The sequence below is a fragment of the Gadus morhua genome, chromosome 11 (assembly GCF_902167405.1).
Source record: "Gadus morhua chromosome 11, gadMor3.0, whole genome shotgun sequence".
In the NCBI taxonomy this organism is placed as follows: domain Eukaryota; kingdom Metazoa; phylum Chordata; class Actinopteri; order Gadiformes; family Gadidae; genus Gadus; species Gadus morhua.
Window position 1 is genome coordinate 4,410,626 of NC_044058.1, and position 24,125 is coordinate 4,434,750.

A 24,125-nucleotide genomic window follows, 5' to 3' on the forward strand; every position below is an offset into this window, starting at 1 on the left:
AACACTGGACCTTTTGTTTAACTTTATGGCTGTGAATATGCTGACGCCGGGGGTGTGTTCAGTTTGTGTGTTGAATGTGTTTCTTTAGTGTGTGCATTCAGTGCGGAAGAGATGGCGTTGTCTTACCTTGGTGATGACTGCTTTTCCATTTTCCGACAAATGCCTCTCCACGTACTTTGAAGACAGGAGATCACTGGGGAGAGAGGAGAAAAGAAGAGGAGATGTTAGGCCAGGCATCCATCTCCGTTCACATCCTGTTTCTCTCTCACACATGGTAATGGTGTTAAATAGGAGGATTGGATTCCATACTGTACGCACAGAGCGTCTATGCATTTGCTCAGCTACATAAATACAGCCTGAAGACATCCTCCAGTGCACAGGCTGAGAAATCCAACAGAGACAGCCTTGAAGCTCAGCAGCTAGTAAGCTAGGTACGCCCATCTGTTTCTCCTACCGATGCAGATAGAGAGTGTGAGGGGCTGGACGGGCTGAGGTACAGTGTGTTGATATATAATGATATATATTGACGGGATGATATTAACAAAAACAACCACATGAGTAGAAAGAAAGCCATGAAAGCCAATAAAGAACTAAAAGACAAGGAAGCAATATATGATAATGATACATCACTAAGGGGTAAATTAGGTGTGCTTCCTCAGCAGAGCTGGACCCGAGTATCCCCCGCAGAGTTGCCCACCACAAGCTCTTTTTGAGACAAAGATGCATGAGTTACTTTCAACGCACACGCGCGCGCGCACACACTCACACACTCGCACTCACACACACACACAGGCATACAATACACATAGAGACATGCACGCACATCAACTCACACATAGACATTATTACAAGCAAACACACAAACAAACACACACAATGTGATTCTGTATCACGTATGAAGTGATCACTATTAGTTACCCACTCACGTTAAACAGTGAGTTGCTGTCTCAAACAGAAATAAACCGACGTGGTCAATATCTAATTTAGTCTATGTGGAAAAAAGGGAACATTTTAGTTGTTGTTTCAACAGTATTAACGGTTCCTATCCACATTCACTATTCATAAGGAGAACTCAGTGACACTGTGAGTGTCGAACAGATGTTTGAAACCAATCGCCCCTCTGAATAGCGATTTAACCATAAATAAATATGGAGATTACATTGGCAGTACCCCAGAGAATGAAAGGAACGACACACAAAATCTATAACCAAGATGGGATGCAGGGCCTGAACCGGCCAGTCACCACACTGGCCCAGAGACTCATCAATAACTCTGATCTCCTGCTGGCACCCACCAAAAAAGGGTCGTAAGCAGGAGTGAGTGAACTCAATTTAAATGGAATAGATCATTCTCCTTTTAATTGGAAAACGTTTCAAAGGAAAGGGCCTGTTTGCAACTGAGATGCAGATGGGGGGAACCATAATTACTCTAGAAAAATTATATTTCAGCTTTTGAGAACGACAAGTAAATTAATTGTAGCCTCACCCGATGTTGTGACTTACAAAAAAGAAGACAGCATTAGGACAGAGAAAAATATACAACTGCATGTTATGTGCTTTTGGTGACATGGTATTTAAATATCCCAGAATGAGACAGAATCTATCTGTTTCTTGTGTTATCTGTATTTGTCACCGTTGGACCCAGAGTCCAGGGCAGCTCTCCCCTCTGAACCCCATTTGAAGTGAGGGGTTCAGTCTGCATCCTCTCTTGTTCTGACAGAGCGGCCGCAATGTGCTAGACACGTCCCCCCCCCGGCCTCACCTTCTGCCCCTCGCCCTCTGCCAGCTCACACCCATCCACTCTCCTCCCACCCTCCCCAGTGTGGACCCCCCCTTCGACTCCCTTTGCCTCCTCCACCTGGGTCTGACCCCCTACAAACAAACACCACCTCCAAACTAAAGCATCCAGAAACCGCCGGGCCAGGGCTATTGAGACATGTCCTTGCTGCATTAATGGATTAAGAAAAACAACCAATATATATATTTAAGACCAGATGCTCATTGTCCTGGCCAGGGTGTGTGTGTAAGATCCAGGCGGTGTGTGATCTCTCTCTGGCTGCATGCAGCGCTGCTCTTTGTGCGGACCAGGGTGTGTGTTTAATATCCAGGGTGTGTGTGATCTCTATCTGGCTGCACGCAGCGCTGCTCTTGCTGCCTGGGAGCAACCCGGGCCGGCAGACCCCAGGACGTCTAATGGAGGGCGCTGATAACAGATTTCTGCCTTTAATTGTTCCGGGATTTAAATAATTTATTGGACAGACAAAGACGCAAAGTCAGCCTTGCGAGAGCAAGGTGCTCCCACATCACCCATCCCCCTTCCCCAACATAAATCTCACTCACACACACACAGACAAACACACAACAGCACAAAGCAAGCTCCAGTCATGAAGGCCACTGAAGACATGAATAAAGCCTAATACATTATCTTGAAGGGTTCCAGTGGGAGGACAGTAACATACTGTCAATAGACAAGATGCAGACATCTAGAGGAATACTGGTAGCATTCCTCACACATACATACTTCAATCTCTAGAATATAGTGGAATATTACAATAATATAACTTGACTTCATTCTCTAGAATATAGTGGAATATTACAACAATATAACTATCCTTCATTATCAAAAATTTAGCGGAATATTACAAAAATATAACTATACTTCCTTCTCTAGAATTTAGCGGAACATTACAATAATATGACTATACTTCCTTCTTTAGAATATAGTGGAATATTAAAATTATTCAACTATTCTTCATTATCTAGAATATAGTGGAATATTACAATATAACGATACTTCCTTCTCTAGTATATAGTTGAATATTACAATAATATTACTAACTTAATCCTCTATAATATAGTGCAATATTACAATGATAGAACTATACTTAATTCTCTAGAATTTAGTGGAATATTACAATAATAGAACTATACTTCATTCTCTAGAATATAGTGCAATATTACAATGATATAACTATACTTCACTCTCTAGAATATAGTGCAATATTACAATAATATAATTCTCTAGCAGCCTAACCTGGTTCCATTATTCAATCGGCCCCTCATTTGTTTGCCTCACACAAGGCAAACGAACAAGGGCCCATCGTGTGTGTCAAACGATGGCCCTCAACTGCTGCTTTTCACAACTGTCCCCTTCTTCAAAAGATTCCTCCTTCCCCAAGGTACCAGAATGAGAAGTGTTGGACCATTGCCATGGTAACAGCTTAGCTTGTCTGCTGGCATCGAGCTGTCAGTCACATAGAGAAAGGTGCCTTTCTAGAGTGGATTAGCAGACATCCTCCAGAAATACCATCAGCCACTCAAGGACAGAGGTTCACAGCACAGGCCTAGATTGTTCTACGCATACACATACGCATACACATGTGCACACGCACAAGCACACGCGTGTTTGTGAGGACTATGGGAAACAACGTAGCAGTGTGGTGATCCTCCGTGAGCCAGCCTTTTCCACAGGACTTTGGAGAGGCTCTGACTGAGTCTGGGGAGGCTTAGAGGCTGTGGGGGTATGGAGGGCTTTTTGTTACTGTGTGTGTGTGTGTGTGTGTGTGTGTGTGTGTGTGTGTGTGTGTGTGTGTGTGTGTGTGTGTGTGTGTGTGTGTGTGTGTGTGTGTGTGTGTGTGTGTGTGTGTGTGTGATACAAACCCATAAACCAACTGTCCCAGTGTAGGGATATTCTCTTCACGTACTCTGTCAAAAGACATTGCTATAGCACCCGGGTAAGAAAGAACCCACAAAGGTTGGATTGGACGGCCAGAGTGTGTGTGTATGAGTGTGTGTTTGTTAGGTCTTTGACAGATTCCCCCCCCCCCCCCCCCCCATCCAACGGTCCTTTGAAAGAGCATTGTTAGCAAACCTACTTAAGAAAACTAAGCAAACTAGACCGAGTCATTTCAAAGCACAAACTTCTGTTCAAAACACTGCAATCATAAAATGCACTTTCTGCTACATATGTGATCTGTCATTTAACCAGTGATACAAGGACACAGGGGGAGAGACACGTGTCAGGGTCCCTGAAGAGCATGGAGGGGGGGGGGGGGGGGGGGGGGGGGGGGGGTGAATGAATGGAGTGGAGACGCCAAGCCAATGGAGAGAGAGACATGGGCGTGGGATCAAGATGACCAAAAACAGATGACAGATAACAGAAAAGACATCATGAGAAGTAAAGCAGAAAGAAGCAGAGAGTGGGGGAGGGACAGGGAGCAGAGGAAGGTGGATGGTGTTTTAGGCAGTGGCTCACAGCTGCCCAGCCCCCCATCTCCCCTTTTCTTGTCATCTTGCCCTCCCCCTACACCCCTCTTCCCTTCTCTCACCTCCATCCTTCCGCCTCCTCCCCCATCCCACACAGAGGCCTCATTAGAGATCTCCAGGCTGCAATTCATTGGCTCTGCAATCACTTATCAAACACAATTTCCAGAGACCCCCCCCCACACAAACACACACACACACACACTTACGCACACACACACACGGCCGCATCAAATCCATCAAAGAACAACAAGACAACAAACACAACAAAGCTACTCATTTGATTTAGAGCACGACTAATAATAATAACAATAATAATGCCTAAAAAAAAAAATAGTTTGGTTCCTGTTGGTTGTCAGTTGAGGTCATGGGTAGGTAGGGAATTTATTTTATTTTTTTATTTTATTTTTTCCAAACGAGAAAATTCGCTCATCCTTGTACAGAATGAAGAAGTGCTGTACAAAAACGTAATTATATATATATATATATATATATATATATTTTTTTTTTTTTTTTTTTTTTTTCTTTAAGCTCATAAAATAATTTGGGTCGCACATAAATTGACATGGTCGGTCGGAAACCGGAACCAAACAAAAAAATGTTTTAGGCCAAATGACTTCAAGGCCGGCTCAGACCCTAATTGCATGCTTTAGAAGAGTCTCTCCATCATGCATCACGCACATACGGACACAAACACCGGGGCTGCTGGGTAACGCAGGCACCAGGGAGAGAGCGGGACCCCGCCTGCACCCCTTTCAGTGACCCATGGTCCACAAACAGAAGGCAGCTTGCCGAGCGACACACGCTCTTAGTTGATAGGGTGACGGGGATGTTACACAAAAGGTGGAACCATCTAATGTTGTTTGTTGCCCTCATTTATTTTGTAGGACTGGAGGATTTTAACTTTTTCAAATATATTTTCAATATTGATGCTGTTGTTGCTTGCTTCCTCCTCCGCCTCCTCAATGTGACCTTTAACCCTGCCCTCTGTGTTCCTGCTCCGCCAGGCCGAACCCCACCCCCACAGCACCTGGTAACCACACAAAGCTACTGCTGGTCTCCTCAAGCCCATCTTTTTCCCACAACGTAGGTAGCACTCATGCGTACGCACACAAATACAATCAGACAGACTGACAGACACACACACACACACACACACACACACACACACACACACACACACACACACACACACACACACACACACACACACACACACACACACACACACACACACACACTGCACCACAGTGGCGGTGATGTTGAGCTAGCTAAAGCATGTGTCTGACCACACGACAAATGAATCAGGGAGAGCCGCCCCTCCTGGGGCAGCATAGGGGGTAAACCGCTCGGGAGGAGAGAGAATAATGGTTGAACGAGACGCGAGGAGGATGGGAAACCCACTGTCCAGTCTTTGTGTTTGTGCCTTTTTCCCACAAATTCCCAATCCCCATGCTGAGACTCAAGGGTGCATGAAGGACAATCTCTCTCTCTCTCTCTCTCTCTCTCTCTCTCTCCCTAGAGGAATACTCAATCCTTCTCCCTTTTACTATTTATTTTTACAGCTCGTTCTCTCCCCTCCCTCTCTCTCTTCTATTTGTCACTGGGACCTCTCTCTCAAACATTCTTCCTCGCTCCGTTTTTTCCCATTAAGTCACCGGTGAAGCAGATCATGTCATACGGCAATAAATTACTATCCTGGGACCAGAGAAACGAGAAGAAAGAGATAGAGAGAGAGAGAGAGAGAGAGAGAGAGAGAGAGAGAGAGAGAGAGAGAGAGAGAGAGAGAGAGAGAGAGAGAGAGAGCGAGAGAGCGAGAGAGAGAAGGGTAGAATGAAGGGACAATGATGAATGACTCTACGGTGAGACAAGCAGGTAAGTTATATTATGGTCCCAGATGGTATATATGGATGCTCCCCTGCATGCAACCACACATAACAACGCACATCACACTCACACACACACATAGACCCATACGCACACGCCTGGTCCAGCACAGCCCTTTGTGATCCATGGATAGGAGCTGTCCACACTGCAGCCTCACCACCTGCCTTTAGACGTGTTACATCCAAGCTTGGAAGGCTTTCAATTATCACACGACCAATGTCAAACACACCTGCTCTCTGTGTCAGACTTCCCGCAACATCACAGGGATGACAGTCCAATCACACGGGGTCTCGTGTGTCCGGAAACATTGAGCTTTTCATTTTATCATTTTGTTGGCCAGATAGTGAAGGCCAGGTGTTCAACTCGCATCCTTACTGGGTTCAGTCCTCAATGTCCACGTTGAGAAAGATGCTCCTCAAGGACATGTATCAGAAAACCCTGTACCCACTACACATACATGGTACACACTCACTTGCTCTCAACACACACACACACACACACACACACACACACACACACACACACACACACACACACACACACACACACACACACACACACACACACACACACACACACACACACACACACACACACACATCCTTGATGAATTACGTATTCTGAAAGCGTCATTGAGGTAATTGACTCTCAGCAGCATTAGCATAAACAATGTGTCTGCATGCTGGAACTAGCGGTGGCCTAGCTAGGACCCACTGCCTGGGCCGGTGTCATGACACAACAGCCTGCGCTAGCAGATCAGGGAGAGCAAGGGGCTCTCTCTCATTGTTTGTTATGTCATCACACTCTCGCTAGTTAAATACTTCTCCAGTTTTGTAGAAATTAAAACTTTATGTTGCGTTACGTTGCGTCGTAGAGGGGCTTGGTAATTGTATGGACACGTGCAATGTTTCTCACCCCTCTGCCTCCCACACACACACACAAACACACACATCCACACACACACATACACATACACACACACACGCGCGTAGTCACCGCTGAGTCATCAGTTATGCGGAGGAAATGATCAACGGAGAACAAACAGAACAACACGGTTTCCTCTTTTCAAATGTAAATCTGACCATTGCAGTGTTTATACACACGCACAATCCCTTTTCATCAGCTCTGGAACACACAGCCTTATTAGTTAGAGAAAGCCACGCTTTCACCGATCCAATCACATTCAAATCTGTCCAGCTAACACATCAATATTTCATTCATGATATGGGTTTATACTGGCAACATAAATATATGGGTATATTTGAGACTTATTATTGAATTGCTGCCAATTACCGTGAGCACGTGGGTGTGTGTGGGTGTGGTTGTGTGTGTGTGTGTGTGTGTGTGTATGTGTGTGTGTACCCTGACTTGACATTTCCCATTCACAACACAGTAGAAAGAGAAATCCAGAGACAGACAGACACATAGACACACAAACATGCAAACACATGAATTTGCACGCACACGCACGCACACGCACACACACACACACACACGCACTCTTCCCATTTCAGCCAGCAACCCTTTAATCTCTCAGCATCTATTATTCAGTGTGGGCAGGTGGGAGGGGTGGGTGAGAGAGAGGCAAGGGCAGGGCTGAATGGAACACACGCAGGGAGGGTCATGTTGGGGGATGTACGTGTATGCATGGCGGGGGATGGTGGATACTAAAGACAGAGGCCTCATCATCTCAACACACACACACACACACACACACACACACACACACACACACACACACACGGGTGCACACATGCACACACACACCCGGCCCCAACAAACTCCAAGCCCATGAATTCCAATTTGTAGCCCCGCGTGTTCCACGGACAGGGGCCCGGGACAAAGGCCTCCTGGTCCCCTCCCGCAGACGGACACACCTCAGTGACATGTGCCGGAGTCAGAGGCGACACGCACACACAACACACACATGACAAGCCATACACACAGACACTGGGTGAAACCGTTACCAACTTTTGCTTTTTTTATGACAGGATGGTAGCGCAGACATGAGCGAGGGCTGGACCACAACCTCTCCCAGCATTGAGGGAGAACCCTATTCATTTCAATCCAGGAAGCCATCCGGCACCAAGGATCACTATTCCTCCTCGGGAAAGGGCAACTGAAATGGAAATCAGTGATCCTACCGCACCCCCTTTAGACAAGTCAGGAATCCTATCCCAAGAGAGATGGGAATTAAAATTGAGATGGTGAGAGGCCTCTTGCAATAACAATGTGCAGCCATGCATCCGTGTGTGTGTGTGTGTGTGTGTGTGTGTGTGTGTGTGTGTGTGTGTGTGTGTGTGTGTGTGTGTGTGTGTGTGTGTGTGTGTGTGTGTGTGTGTGTGTGTGTGTGCGTGCAACATTACAGAATAGAATGCCTCATTGGTTTCAGCCGACTGCACTTGCTCAGTGTAGAATCCTTACCAAGTATATTGAATCTATGTTGAAGTGCTGCGAGTGAGGCTAAAGGCTTAAGGCTCACAGGCTCACTATATCATGACATCCTACATTAGATGTGTGTTCTGAGGGGTTTTAATGCATGCTATTGAACTATCCCTGAGCAGGTTTGTATGAGAAAGGATGAAATCCGATGCAGTGAGAGCATACACAATGTGCCACAGAGATGGATTATGTAACTGCAATGTGCTCTCAACATTGCTATGAAAAGATAATGCTTATGAGGCAATTGAAGTAAATACATACAGAAAATTGAAAGAGAGAAAAGTTGGAGTTGAATGAGAGCTAGAAGAGAGGGAGAGAGAGAAGAGATGACAGAAGCACAGACCTGGAGAGAGGAGCAGACGGGACAGACGACAGGAAGAGCAGAGATTAATGAAAAGAGAAGTAAAGAGAGAGAGCAGAGAGACATAAGAAGAGAGAGTAGAAGGGTGAGAGAAGAAAACATAGAAGCCAAGAGATTCTCCCTCTCTTGACTTCTCTCTTCTTCTCTCTCCCTTCTAGAGAGAGGGGAGCAGAGAGAGAGAAGTAAAGAGAGAGAAGAGAACAGAGAAGTAAAGAGAGATAGAAGAGAGATAGAAGTGAAGAGAGAGATAAGAACAGAGAGAATGAAAGAGAGAGGTTCAGAGCGATAAAAGAGAGAGGTAAAGAGAGGAGCTATTCTTTCTTCAGCAGAACTGTGATCAATATCAGAGCCTGACAGGTCAGAGCTGCAGCCTTTACCGTAAAACACTGGCTATTATGAATGAAGCTCTAAATCACACACACGCATTTGCACACACACAAAACTGCACGCCAACACACACACACACATGCACACCGACACATACACACACACACACACACACACACACACGAAGACATAATATTCATCCCAGACCACCAAAAGGCCTTCACAAAGGAAAGAGAATGGATGTGCATTCCTGTCCGTTCTAAAAGCCTCCATGGTCAGCTATTATAAAACTTTGTCACTTTATTCACTACTCACTGGCGGTGACTAGTAATAATGCGCAAACTAGGGACTTTATTGATATAATAATAAAGAACTCAAAGAACAGTGAGGACAGCCAGCCAGACAGATAGGCAGACATATAGACAGACAGCCAACCACACAGACAGAATACCAGTCAGACATACAGCCAGAGGGACAGACAGACGGTACTCACTGGTTGAGTTCCACATCCAGGATAAACGTCCTCCCGAAGGCGTCCACCTGGAAGCTGGCCTGGGCCACGTGGTTCACCTGCGGATCAGAGAGGCCCCAGGATCAGAACAGCACTTGTTAAGATGGATACCAAGGCACACCCAGGCTGTTTCAAGCTGGGCTTTTCCCTCCTGTTCCTGATTGGCTTCCGTCCTGAGGACAGATGCCTGCACAGTGTTTAGAAACCCTGAGCAGATGTCATAAAGGTCCCCTACTGACATTAAGGAACCAGGAGCTTCTCATTGGTGTGGTCCACCATCTCCCGGAGGAAGACATACAAACACACTCATGCACACACACACGCACACGCACACACACACACACACGTACATACACACACACAGTCAATTATGTTGTTTCATGATGGGATGCACAGTGTGATTGGTTTGGGTGGGGGAGGGTTTAATATATACACAGCGCTGCATGCACACATATGGTGGGGGCTTTATTACACTGCCCAGGGGCAATATCAACTCCCTGCCATGGTGCCGGTGGATGTCTCCAGGAGTCCCAGAGCTTAGCCTACCCAGAGCCAACCCTCCCCCAGGCCCGGCCCACGGCCCTGCCTCATTATGGGGCAGACACTGCATGACAAATCACTGGGTGACGCTGGGTTTCACTCCTTTTTAAAAGGGGAGCTCTCCAGTCTTCACTCAAGACCAATCTTAAATCACAACACAGGATCTGCATGTTTGTGTGTGTGTGTGTGTGTGTGTGTGTGTGTGTGTGTGTGTGTGTGTGTGTGTGTGTGTGTGTGTGTGTGTGTGTGTGTGTGTGTGTGTGTGTGTGTGTGTGTGTGTGTGCGTGCGTGCGCGCGCGCGCGCGCGTGTGTGTGTGTGTGTGTGTGTGTTTAACCCATTGACAAATGTAACCAGACTGCTTGTATCTGTATGAGCTGCTAACGGTAATGATTTTTCTGGGATAGCACATTTCCCAGTCCAGCCCAGCTCGGCCCATACCGTCAGAGGATCGCTGACTTCTGTTTCATTGATTATCCGATATGCAAAAGGCTGACTCAACATCCACCCCATGAAATTATAAAGCTGTAAGTGCTTGCATTTCATTGCAGGAGGACAAGGAGGCAGAGACAAATCCAGAAATAAAATAACTATTGTTCAGTTGAACAACAAGCAAGCCCCTGCCCTGAGTGACTCTTCTACCAGGACTCCAGCCGCCCATTCGATGGATATTGTCATTTTTGCACAAGCCTGAAAATAGGTAAAATAACAAAAGAATATGAATTATGCATTTCACACCTTTCACGGCTTTTTGATTAAATTTGTTGTTGATCAGTTGGCCTTAAACTAGCAACATAAAACATAAAAGTATAACTGAAGATAAATGATACTGGGAGGTTGAATAAGAAACTCCACAAAATTCAAACCCTGATATTGGATTGAACCTATTTTGTGATAATCATACATAAGCAGCTGCTTATTCTGAATATTACCAGAGACTAATTGACATTGAATATTTTTGCAATGGCTTTACGTTTGGAACAACCAAATCGACCCTTACTGCAGGGTCACAAAGGCCCATATGGGAGCAGTTGCTTGAGAGCGGTTTCCTGTATGATCAGGCCTGACTATAGCCTGGCTCCGCCCGCCTACGTACTTCCGCTCAATTTAAATTTCCCTTCATTACTAATTGGCTGAGAACGATAGACCTCTGAAGAATAAGTCCCGCCACCGAGGCTCCGGTTCCCTCGGTCAAATGTCTATGGGAAATAACATGTTTTTATTTAATGATCGTACATAACAAACACCATAGGTGGCAAAGAAGTAAAAGCTGCGTCACATTTTGAAATACTTTTTCCATCTAGTTTCAACTGGGTTTTTGGATTGTCGGTGCCGTTAAAGTATAATTTATAATTGTTTACTACTATAACGGCACCGACAATCCAAAAACCCAGTCGAAACTAGATGGAAAAAGTGTGAGGCTCGGAGGCGGGACTTTTTCTGCAGAGGTCTATGACGTTGAGGTTGTGCGCTAGTTTGAGTTGCAGTCAAATGTTAGCGATTGGTTATGGCAGATCCAGAGTGGCACTAGGCAGATCTAATAGTTATAAACTCCAACAGACTCCCGCCTTCAATTTAGTTAATCGTGTGTTCCTGAATCCTCGGACGCCAGCCTCCGAGTCGGAAGTCGGAAATCTCCCAGCTTTCTTGCGGCATTTCTCTGAGGCACGCCCCCTTTTCGTCTTCACCTCTCGGAATTCTGAGTGTAGACCGAGAGCAGTGATGACGCTCTCAACACAGAGATTTACCATCTTTGTAATTGTACCACGCAGGTCATTTTAATGTTGATTTTAAATGCTCTTACACCTGATTACATTGCTACTTCATTCCGGTCACCAATTTATGCATTGCACAGTCTTGCTGTGTATGCAATAGCCTACAATGTAAAGTTGTGTTGTTTGTTTTCGAGCGGGTTTGCTAAAGAGGCTAACGCCCCGTGCCCACTACCTCCGTCAGTTGTCCGTTGCCCATTGACTTTGAATGGGGACGGTCGCGCAATGCATTGTGGATCCGTCCGTTGACTTGGAGCGTTCGCCACCGTCAAAAAGTTGAAAAATGTTCAACTTTTTCGGCAGCGACGGATCCGTCATCCAATCAGATCGCGTATGCAAATTTAAGCACTGTGACGCGACTCGGGCTCTGACGATACTGGAAAGCGGGAAAGCGGGTAATCTTGCCTCGCAACAAGCAGGAAGAAGCGGGAAGAACCCGGCGAACCGATTTGATTGGCTGACGGATGCATCTGCAAAGACTACTACCCCATCCGTCAGCCACGCCTTCTGACGTCCGTTGACTGACGGTGCAGTGGGCACGAGGCGTCCGTTGCGTGATCCCCATTGACTTTAATAGGGACGGACGCGCAATGCATTGTGGATCCGTCCGTTCCGTTGGAGCCTTCGGCTCAGTCAAGAAGTTGAAAAATGTTCAACTTTTTCGGCAGCGACGGATCCGTCATCCAATCAGATCGCGTCTGCAAATTTAAGCACTGTGACGCGACTCGGGCTCTGACGATACTGGAAAGCGGGAAAGCGGGTCATCTTGCATCGCAACAAGCAGGAAGTAGCGGGAAGAACCCGGCGAAGCGATTTGATTGGCTGACGGATGCCTCTGCAAAGACTACTCCCCCATCAGTCAGCAACGCCTTCCCACATCAGTCAACGGACGCATGTAGTGGGCACGGGGCGTTAAGGCTCGATTCCACCGGAGGCGTACGCGCCGCGGGACGGCTGCGCCGCGGTCACCGCTGCTGATCGCTTCCACTCTAATCAATGAGACAATTTCCACCGGGCGCGCCGCGGAACGTTTCAGCAGCGTCCCAGGAGCGGCGTGCCGCGCCGCGGCACTATCTTTCCGTCCAATTCTACTTTTGCCGCGAGCCGCTGCTAAACCGCGTCAATTTCGACAGAGCAGGTCGAGCCGGGCAGGAAGTGAAAAGTAAAAGCCATAGAGCATCCGGTCAATTTTCAAAATAAAACACAATACTCAGCTCATGTAACTTCACATCAACATTATTACGTCATGACCGTTGGCACCAGGTCAGCAGTCAATCAATCAAAGGGTCTCAGAGGGTCGGCAACATGGACGACGAGAGTCGAAGTTCAGCAACATGAAGTCATTTATGTACCAAATCATCATTTTTATAAGGAAAATGTCAGAAAGGAAAAAGCGTGGCATTTAATTGCAATAGTTTTGGGAGTGGAAGGTGAGTAGGCTACATTAGGTTAAGGATTATCGCGTGATCTCGTGTGAATACGGCTGGCGCGTACGCGCCCATCGTATCGTAACGTGCCGTTACGATAGCCAACTTCATGACAATCACAAAGTCGAACGGGAACGCTAGTGCTCCGAGAAAGACGTCACACAGAATGACGTCACAATTGCAACTCGGAAGGCTGGTGTCCGTAACGTTTGTCAACGGAGAAAGGTCCGATTCTGTGCAAATGAAATGAAGTAGGCCTACGAGAGTCTGGTAGGACCAGTCTAGCCTGACTAACCATGAACACAGTATGCATTACAGCAATTTAGTGCAGCTCCCATAATCACCACAGATAGCCTTTCTGACTCCCACAAATTCAAAATGAACAATTATACCAGAGGATACGAATTTATCATGTGACAAAATCAAGGTGGCAATGATGGGCCTAACCTGTTTCTCGAATGACAAATGTTTTTCTAAGATGAATGTTAACAATAGGATAGTCCTATCAGATTATTTTATTTGGCACCGGTTCTTGTCTCCGCGGCCTTCTCATTGTTTATAAAGGCATCCCGCGGTGGCACACTTACATCCCTATTGGTCAATCTAGATAGCCAGACTCTGAATGATCAGCATCAGCTCATAGCCTCATAAAAATAACTCTACACATGCGACGGAACAAGCAAGAGTAGGGAGGATGTAAAAAAACAAAAACAGAAAAACAAACATTCTTTATTTATTTATCCAGACGTCTCCCATGGTAACGGCTGAGACCGAGGCCTCGTGGTGCTGTGCCACAATGAAAACAGGGGATGGGTACCTGCGCGGGGCTGGGGCCGGTGGCCCTGATCCGGGTGGTGAGCTGGTCGTGGCTGATCTGGCTGTGATTCAGCCGGCTGTAGACCAGGCGCATCGGCACCGTGTCCTCCTTCCCCGCGAATCGGCTGGTGTCTCGGAGGCTCTTCGCGCTCGACAAGGCGTTTCCTACACGACGGGGGAGATACCATTCACAGTTTGGACACCTGAATCAATGCGATTCCACCTCGGGAGTCTTGTTATTGTTAAAATGTCGTCCCAAACGAGGATAATCATTTCGTTTTGTTTATGTATTTTATTCGTAAAGCTAACCGGCAGAATTCCTTTCATAACATAAAAAATGGACTGCATGCACATATTAAATATTTGAACGGCGTCGACTATTAATAACAAGGCACATTGATATTCTTCACGCTCGCCTTCACCCATCTCAGCAGTAGGCTACGGCCTGTTTTTCTACGTCCTATAATAAAGCATCTTAAATCAATCATTCGCCTACCATTCCGGGAGTCCCCATTTCTGGTGTGAATGACATCCATCAATCCATAGATGAACAAAAGAGAAATCAACCATGTCGAGTACATCATCATCCCCTTTCCCCTCTTGTTGAGCCGACGAGAAAGCAAAAACGAAAAGCTAAATTGCGCTCCGAATAAAGCTTCGCAGTTTCCTGCCTGTGCTACGAACGCTCTGCGCCGGGGAGGCTGGGACGCGGATGCACGCTGGAGCGTCTGGTTAGCGCAGTCTCTCCGGCGCGGGGGGCCATCGGGCTCCTCTGATTCTCCCACAGAAAAGGCGAGCGCGTTTGAGGATGGCTGAGCACCCACGGAACACACAGCGTAGAGAGAGGCGAGGAGAGGGAGACCAAGAGAGAGACAGAGAGGAGGGAGGGGTTTGGGGGGATATCCAAAGACGTGAATATCCACAAGCCCTCTGCAGGACGTCAGACTATAACCGGGATGTCGCAAACCATTGCCTATATTGAGCTCGAACCCGCATATACAACGGGGAGCTGCGGTACATTTCCCAGTCACTGCTACCCGGGGAAGAGTACAAAGCAGCCGAGGATTAAGGAGAAATACTATTAAAAATGTATCAACGTCCTAATGAGCATGTGCTTTTGGCATGGCATGCATTCCCAATTGTTGATAAACAGCCAAATAATGTAAGTGAAACAGGAAGTTATAGCAATGCGTTCCTGATTAAGCCTTCGCAGAATGAAAAATAACAGGTAATTTAAATCCCAGACAAACAGGACATATAGATTGTGAATATCAAAAGTATTCCTATTCTAAGCATATAATTGATCTGTTTTGTATTCAATTGTTGATTTGTATACATTAAACAGCTCAAGACAAGAACATTTATAAGTTGAATGAAGAACTGCACCTGGGTTCAGCCTTATAAAATAGCCACAAAAAATATCAATTTTAATTGCCTTTAGTATGCTTGAATCTTTCCCTTAAGACAGTCAACTATGTCATGTCTATGCAATGGCAGTGAGTCACAGTTGACACCGATTTGAGATCGGCCACACTAACCCTTGTTTCACAGTTGACATACAGTTCCTCCACAGATAAAAACAATTGTATTTTTTTAACTGCGTTTCAAACGCTATGGTGTAAAGACTTCCCTTCCTCCATCATCAAACCCTAGAAAGTCAAGGTCCGCGGAGTCGCTGGACTGAAACAGCTGGCCGAATAAGGGCTCATCTGGTACATCACATGCTGAGCTGGCCTGGTAACGACACCCCGACCCCATGTCCACTCTCCGCCTTTTCCGTTTTTGAACTTTGACCTTCCTCTGTATTGTTCTTACTGTAGAGGGTCTTTGATCGGGCAGGTCAATCCCCCGACTCTCTGGGATACAAGTCTCTTTCTCCTGCTCCTGAGAGAGTGGTTCTTCCTCAGGACGCTCTGATGGAGAACCGAGGATGCTCTCACACACCGTTTTCTGGAGAGAATGCGAATGAGGGAATGTCCTTGAGGAACATCCACTTTGAGAGAATTCTTTATGATACTGTGGCAATGCCCTGGCCCTGGTCCGACTGAGCCGGGAGAGTCTGGCAGAGTCCACAGCAGGAGAGCTGCCTCTAGGGGGAGCCAGTTCTACCTGAGGGGTAGGAGTCTGGAGCGACTGAGCAGTAGTCTGGCCTCTAACAGAGTCTGCCCTACAAGTTTGAGATGTGTGACGGGGTAGAGGTTGGGCCGAACTCCCATCAAGGTTCCTCAAGGTGCCCTCTTCACCGCTTAATGCCTTTACAGAACCAGGAATGGGTTCCATAACCGGTCTATGAGAGGCTTCTCTGCCACCAGCAGCTGTTGAAAGGTTGTAGGGCTTCCACCTTCTCTCTGTTGCGGAGGCATCTGGGGGCTTGTGTAGCGCTGCCCAATATGGTCCTTGGACAACCATGGTGGAGGAGACGCTGCACTTTGGTCTGAAGACGGAACAGAACAAACCAAAGATGAGCAGGACTCAGTTGGATACATGTAGGTCTGTCAGAGCGACCCAGCAGTATATTTTGTGGAGAAAATGTCATGGATTTGAGTTACCTCTTGTTTTTAGGTTTGAAGAGAGCCAAGTCACAATGCATGGTGGAGACTAATCGGTCCAGGACCGAGTACTCGTTTCCTTTGGAAAAGGCACGATGACTCTCACTCTGGACATGCTAAAGACAGGAATCAGAAATCAGTACAGGGAAGTGTATTCAACTATATTGTATACAAAAACGACCTAAACAAATACATGTTATAGATTCAACATTATAAAAACAGAACCAGGAACGGTGATCAAATTAATATTTTTGAAAATCCATGTGTTTACTCTCAAGCATAATCTTCAATCAAAATCTTTACAGAGATATTTTTCCTTCAGGGTTTCTGCAGGACTCTTTCCAATAGCTTAATCTCTGGATGCAAAGGTTTTCAGAATTTTTGATGAGCAGAAAAAATTAAATGCATGCAGACGCAAGCATCGGCATGTGAACAAAGCAGCATGGAGTTTAATTTGGACCAGTGAAGAGTGGAGCCCAACGGTTTTCTGACTGTGTCACTACATTTGGATGGAAGGGACATGGAAGGGACATTATAGAGATATGGAATAAACAAACCCCCACTTCAGTAAAGGAGAAGGAGGCAGTGCGATCTCTGATTATTGGAATCAGGACGCCACTCTCCCCCGTGCAAGGAGCTATAATGGGTAACACCATAGGCTGCCAAACACTGATTTGACCCTACATATAATCAATGTCATAGTTTCTCCTGTAATAGGCTTTGCCTGTATATGCAAAGGCAGAGGAAAGGACTGCACCGCTTTTCTGGGTCCTCTACTGGGAAGAGGCATCACCATATGGGGCCTTTGGATAACAAGCAATGAGCCAGTTCCATTGTCATTATTAGGCGTGTGTGTGTATACAATGGATTTTACAGCATGGCTTTGGATTGTTGTAAATGGCATGAAGGCCAACATACATGATGATGCAGAATGTGTGTACGTTTGGCCTCCTGTGACGTGCCGAGGGGTCCAGCGGCGCTGCGCAGAGCCCTTTAAAGGCTGCAGGCCTCCTGTTTATTCACAAGTCACCCATTGCCCTGACGGTGACAGGGCAGGTCTTTCAGTTCGACAACTGCAGCCTATGCAACTGTTAATCAAGTAAGCATATATACTTTTCATTCATTATTGACTCATTATTCATTATTGGTTATCTAGTGACTTTTGCACACACAAACTGGAAACAAGTTGCGGACAAATAAATTGAGCCAAAACTACAATTCAGATAATAAAAAACTTAGTTAGCAATATTCAAAGGAAGAATATGCAGTTTCTCATGCATAAACACAGTACATGGACTCAGTGACTTAGTGTAATGACGGTGACACTTTTTTTGAGTTACGTGGTCAGCTGCTGCAATCTGCCAATTTTAAGTGGATCCGCTGATCACTGTTATATGGTCGATAATGAATGGTGGCCAGGGCTCCTGAGTGCGACCTACCTAATTTCTTAAGGTGCAAGTTAAAATTTAATGAGGTCGCTCCGGTGCTACTTGCAGGAGGACGATTGAAAAATTAAAATAGGTTTTTTTTAGGGCTGTAACGATACGCGTATCAAACCGAAAATCGCGATACTCAAAGCCACGATCCTGTCTCGCGGTGTGAGAAGGCAGAAGCGCGATACGCCCTTTCTAACTCTGCGGTCAAATTGTCCGATTGAAATTTGCTAATAATTTGTCTAAATAATAGTCTGCTGACAGCGCCCCCTCCTATCGATGCCGTAAGTATGCGACTGCAATCCTCCGTGGCTACGGAGGATCGCATTTCTCCACAGCCGTCGAAGTGCTCATATGCGATATGAACGACATTTATCCAGAGGGGGCCTGTGTGATCCTGTCTCTAGTGTTTTGTGTGATTTGACTGGCAGTTTGTCTGCTTATAGGTCGGAATGAAGCGGCCACCGATTATTGACAGGATGGGTACTTTATTCTACCGGACTCGTTCGCTTCTTCACTAGACACACGCGCTACCGCTCGCTCTCCTCGCTCGTCCACTCACTCGCTGACGTCACTCACACACGCATACGCACATTGCCATTCTGGCGCACACACATATGCTACTCGTAACGCCTCGTTATTGCGACGTTCATGACCTTCAGGTTTTTCTCCATCTATTGAAAGTTAGGCTATTAAACATGTTGCATTCTATACGGCCTGATTATGTCATTATTTAAGCTACATGGCCTAATAAGAAGTGCCAATAAGGATATTTGACTAAACCAACCAAACAGTTGAAAAAAGCATCCTCCCACACGTTATTTCTTTATTCATTTAGCTATACTTTAATAGTATTCTTTCTGTTCAAATCTGTTCAGTTTTCCAAATTATTTGTTATTAAATGTTACATTAAGTTAATTGGTATATAAGTGTTGTTTAAATAAAATGCTTTTTAAATTTCAAAAAATCGTGGGATGTATCGAACCGTGGGTCAAAAATCGTGATACAAACCGAATCGTGAGTTTGTATATCGTTACAGCCCTAGTTTTTTTTGTTTTTTTCTCTCCCCACTCCCGCGGTTGTGGTTTATAATAAAATCGTACTTTCTGGCTCATTCCTGCGAGTCCACTACTCTCCCTCGCTCCCTGTCTCTGCCTGCCTGTCTGTCTGCACCTTTTACAGTCTATGGTCTGCACACTACACGTGCAGTCTTGCTGCGCACGCAGCACGCACAAAAAAGTAAACAAAGCAGATACAATATGAAGCGGTCGATAGTCGATTATTTTCGAAAAATGAAAAAATGTGCCAGAGGAAACGAATGAGGCTGTTGTAGTGGTGCAACGGTTCACGGGTTTCCCGTGATCCATACGGATCAACCCTCACGGTTCGGGACGCAAGTGATCCGCGGATCGGCTGCTAAAAAAACAAGTTGTTTTTGAACGGGAACCGGAACCGGAAGCGGTCATATTTATGTTTGGTTGCAGTCTTTTCGCTCGGTTCTCCGTATCAACAGTAGGCCTAGAACCGAGCGAAATGACCCTTGCAATGAGCAATGAGTCTTCCAACCGAAATCAATGGATTTACAAAATGCCAAATAAAACACGACAGAAACTGTATTTCGCGACCATACTTGATGAAAAAAAGATGAGGATGTCTGCATTGTCTTGGAAGAGTGTAGACTCTAAACTCTCCCCAGGCAATGCAGACATCCTGAATTTAAAGTTGTAAATCCAGAGTTGGGGATTATTTACTTTCCATGTTAAAAAGAAGGAATAATGCCTCAGATTGCAATCTTTTTAAATATTGACTATGCTTAAAGGAAGCAGGATTATTACCACATTTTTAACTTTATTTTGTTTTTACACATTTGAAGATTTTATTTGAAGTCAAATTTGTCTCGTTATCTTTTTTGCTGTTGTTGATCCGAAAATGATCCGACCCGTGACTCAAAAACCGTGACACGATCCGAACCGCGAGTTTTGTGATCCATTGCCCCCCTACTGTTGTTGGTGGTGGTGGACAAGGGTTAGCAGAGGAAGCGACAAGAATTTCAGATTCTTCTTCTGAAGACGAGTGACAGGTTGGCGGCAGTGGGGAGAAAAAATAAAAGTACAGTTTTCAACAACAATGGCTGGTGCAGTTCCCGTGGTTACGATATGCGGGACAAGCCATGGTGTGTGTGTACTGCAGGACATGTGGCCCATCAGTTGCAGGCAGGACACATTTTGTAAATGGATCTACACAATTCAAAGTGCAGTCATTAAAATTACACAACGAAAGCTAAAAGCATAAGACGTGCAGGGACCGCTGCATCACACGAAGCTCCCAGCCCCTCCCCACCTCATTTAATAGGATAGATGAGAGCAATCGCTCGGCGGAGAATGAAGAAAAGATCATCAAGTTTAACACCGCCTACAACATCACTAAAGAGGAACTCCTGTTTACAAAAAATATATATATGGTGCTACCTAAATTGTTTTGGTGCTACTAAATGAAAAGCTAGGTGGCACCAGTGTTACCTGTGAAAAAGTTAGTCTGGAGCCCTGATGGTGGCGGATCAATAGTTTCAGCTTCGACTTACTGCAGACTGCAAGTGTGCTAGACTCAACAAAACAGACACACACAATGGGACTGCCTGTTCAGTCATAACTGAACTTACCTTGATGAGGTTGTCGTACTGGAGCATGCAGCACTCACAGAAGCCCACCTGCTTCTTGGCTCGATTCTTCTTGGCTCTGCCATGACCCCACTCCTCACTGCATCCAAGAAACCACACATTATTACTGTGTACTTATGTGTACTAAATGGATTTCTACATTATAACAACATAAAGGTTGTTGAAAAAAGTTAATAATTGTTCACATGGGAAAATAAATTGACCCTGTCATTGGCATACCCATTAACTATTTTAGTAGTTAGTGATTAAGGAGACGGGATCGGCATACCTGTGTCCATTTTTATGTTGATCCTTTTTATCACCACAGAATGGAGTGCAAGGAGGAGCAATTGCCATGTTGATCTCAGGCATTTTAGACATGGCAGCATAGATTGGCCGATAGTGTCTGCAGAGGGAAAAATAAGCTTTCAAAACATATTTCAGTCTCATCACACTAGCTTATGTTTGACTTGAATTGATTTACTATTTGTTTATTTGAACCCATTCTCTCACCTGCTTGTGTCCTCAACCTTTATGAAGGGTGTATTGATCCGTTGGGCTGGAAATGGAGTTAAAGAATTTTAAATGAACAAAGTGATAGACGTTTTCCCTAGCAAGAATGTGTAGGACCGCAAACACAATAATTGCACAGTAGATAGTTAAATGTTCACCTTGGGATTTTGGAAAGCCTGGTCTAGGTTTGGATTCAGGTTTAGTCTACAAAACAAATGAAACGTCTAATAAAAAATGATTTCAGAATTGTTTTTAGAACTTTGCTTCAGTGCTTTATTACTTGCTACAATGTTTTCATTGTCAACTACATACCCTTTTTTTGACAGCACTAGTAACAGGTTGGCTGGGAATAATCAGTTTCTTCCTCTTTTCCACATATGTGATAACATCTGAAATCAGATCAAGGAAAATCAGAACATGATCTTCAAAAACTACATTCAGCTGTCAGCCTGTATACTAGAATAAGTTTAACATTTTAAGTGCAACTAACCATCAATGTAAAGGACCTTCACGCCCCACTCCAGAGCATCTGATAGTGTCTTATTCATTTGTATCCTCTCCTGTGAACAACAAGCACATAGTCAACCTATTGTGCATAATCAGACACCTGATTTTCGCTGCACATACAAGAAACAATGTGATTATTTTTAGTTAGCTTTGCAGATTACTGACAGAATATGGACTACTGTTGAATATAACAGCAATACAGTATTACAAATCATTATAAATTGAACTCCAATAATGCCCTCAAATGTTCTAATGCAACATATTCTGAATTTGTATGTAGACTGAAGGATTGCATTTGCAACAATAAGAACACTTAATCGTAAATTAAATTCTCGTTTTCAGTTTTTGTGCTGCAATAACAAATATCGGCGACATAAGTGCATCACATGGAAGCTTACTGAGCTATTTGATCCTATAATAGTAAGCCTGCCTACAGTTCAAAGTAATGTCTAGTGCATCGGGGGACCCACCTGCTCTTTAACCACTCTCTCCACCAGAGATTTCCCGCGACTCTTAGCCACCTGCAAAAACAATACAGTGTATTTAAAGCTACAAATCAACAAGCTTAGACTTTGATAAAGCCTTAATTAGAACAATGTATTGCAATGTATGTGCCACAATTAAAAAACGTTCTTGGTTCACGTAACAATGCAAACTCACAGAATCTACTTGACCCTGAGATCCACATTTGAGACGAGCCTTCTGGCCTCCGGCGGGCTGGTGGACCGTCTGGCGGGGGAAAGGTGAACTCGGTCCCGAATCGGGGCTGGGGACAGCGAGCTCACGTCTAAGGCGCTCCACATACTTGGCCTCCCTCTTGTTGGACACCAGGTACCTTATTTCCTTACTGAAGAACTTCTCAACCGTCTTGAGTAAAATGACACCATGTTATTAAATATGATCTGCAATACGTACATTACATTCAGTCAATCAAGTAACAGACCTGTCTAGCAATTATTGCAAGGAATGTAACCAGTGATCATTCTTATTCCCTGATAAATGCCCTTTTGAGCTCACCCAGCATCAGTACAACAACAACAATAAGCATAAGTAACAATATCATTTGTTTAAAATAAACAAACTCCTTCCAGAAGGAAACGTTTAAGATTTGAGATTAAGACCTATTCTAAGGAAAAGGCTTGTGAATAAACAGTTGTTATACTGATTTGACAGCAGTATAGGTGTCTCACCCCTCCAAGCAGTGTGATGTCGTTCTCCAGGGCCTGGGCTCTCCGGTTTGACGGCAGGTCCAGATAAAACACTCTCCCAGACAACGGTTTGGCACAGACATGCTGCTGGCCTGGCATGGCTCAGTGCTACCTGACACAAAGTACATCATACAAACATGAAACGGACAAAATATCAGCGTGAATATGAAAATTAATCCATGTAGCTTTAATACAATTAATTACACCGATCAATTTGAATGGCAATTAAGACGGAGGAGCCTGACCTTTTAACATAAAGGTGACTGTCATCTGGATGAACATCGCCTCCGTCCTACCGCGATATGCCAGGTAACATGAAACCTCGGCTATCAAAAGGTTCACATGAATCCGGGAGGTTGTCGGTTCGCGTCCCTCGTGTACTCTCTGTAGAGGTCTCAGTGGGTCTCTGTAGAAGTCCCTGTCTCTGTAACGGTCTCTGTCAAGTAAAGCTCTCTGTAAAAAAAAACTCTGTAGGTCTCTGTCAAGAAAACCTCGCTGTAAAGGTCTCTGTCAAGTAAAGGTCTCTGGTCCCCGAGGTGTCTCCTGAGTCCTGACTCAATGCGAACCATGTCAATATGTAACGAGAGCCTGATAAAAACGGATTTAGAGCCAGCTAAAAAATAAAAATGACTGGGGAGAAAAGGGAATAGCCATGGTAACAATGACCGCTGTTTGCACTTTTTTGTATGAATCGGTTCGACGATTTCAAACTTGCTCTGGATGAGGTTTACGAAATGAAAACTTCCGTTTCCCGCTTTGAATCACACAACACCTGGTTGCCAGGTTGGTTTGAAAGCTTCATGCATCCCGAGCTAAATCGTGGAAGGTGTACATTTTGTACCTAAATCGTTGTTTTGGTTATCACAACTGAAATAATGAATAATCAATTTTAATTTCTGAACATTAACGACCATAG

The 24,125-nt window shown here is 45.1% G+C and overlaps 2 protein-coding genes across 5 annotated transcripts in view; both read right to left on the minus strand.

Moving 5' to 3' along the window:
* Positions 1 to 15,666, minus strand: part of adam22 (ADAM metallopeptidase domain 22) — a 61,325-nt gene extending 45,659 nt beyond the window's left edge. For 2 of the 3 annotated variants that reach the window (XM_030369757.1, XM_030369756.1), the window contains exons 1-4: positions 14,840 to 15,663; positions 14,345 to 14,508; positions 9,773 to 9,849; positions 127 to 193 (exon numbers count right to left, since the gene is read on the minus strand). In XM_030369757.1, the coding sequence (XP_030225617.1) occupies positions 127 to 193; positions 9,773 to 9,849; positions 14,345 to 14,508; positions 14,840 to 14,930 (399 nt within the window). In that variant the 5' untranslated portion in view covers positions 14,931 to 15,663. Of the gene's footprint in view, positions 1 to 126; positions 194 to 9,772; positions 9,850 to 14,344; positions 14,509 to 14,839 lie in introns of all 3 variants that reach the window. The other variant, XM_030369758.1, reaches the window with a different exon arrangement.
* A 64-nt stretch (positions 15,667 to 15,730) lies between these two features.
* dbf4 (DBF4-CDC7 kinase regulatory subunit) lies at positions 15,731 to 23,970 on the minus strand. 2 transcript variants are annotated; one of them, XM_030369760.1, is made up of 12 exons: positions 23,455 to 23,970; positions 23,192 to 23,317; positions 22,662 to 22,868; positions 22,472 to 22,522; positions 21,985 to 22,054; positions 21,807 to 21,883; positions 21,653 to 21,698; positions 21,495 to 21,540; positions 21,271 to 21,387; positions 20,985 to 21,081; positions 16,893 to 17,008; positions 15,731 to 16,777 (listed from the first exon to the last, which is right to left on the minus strand). In XM_030369760.1, the coding sequence occupies exons 2-12, from the start codon at positions 23,306 to 23,308 to the stop codon at positions 15,955 to 15,957; spliced, it is 1,767 nt and encodes a 588-aa protein (XP_030225620.1). In that variant the 5' UTR covers positions 23,309 to 23,317; positions 23,455 to 23,970; the 3' UTR covers positions 15,731 to 15,954. The 2 variants fall into 2 exon arrangements, with proteins under 2 accessions (XP_030225620.1, XP_030225619.1); XM_030369759.1 differs by having other exon boundaries at positions 23,192 to 23,321.
* Positions 23,971 to 24,125: the final 155 nt, after the last annotated feature.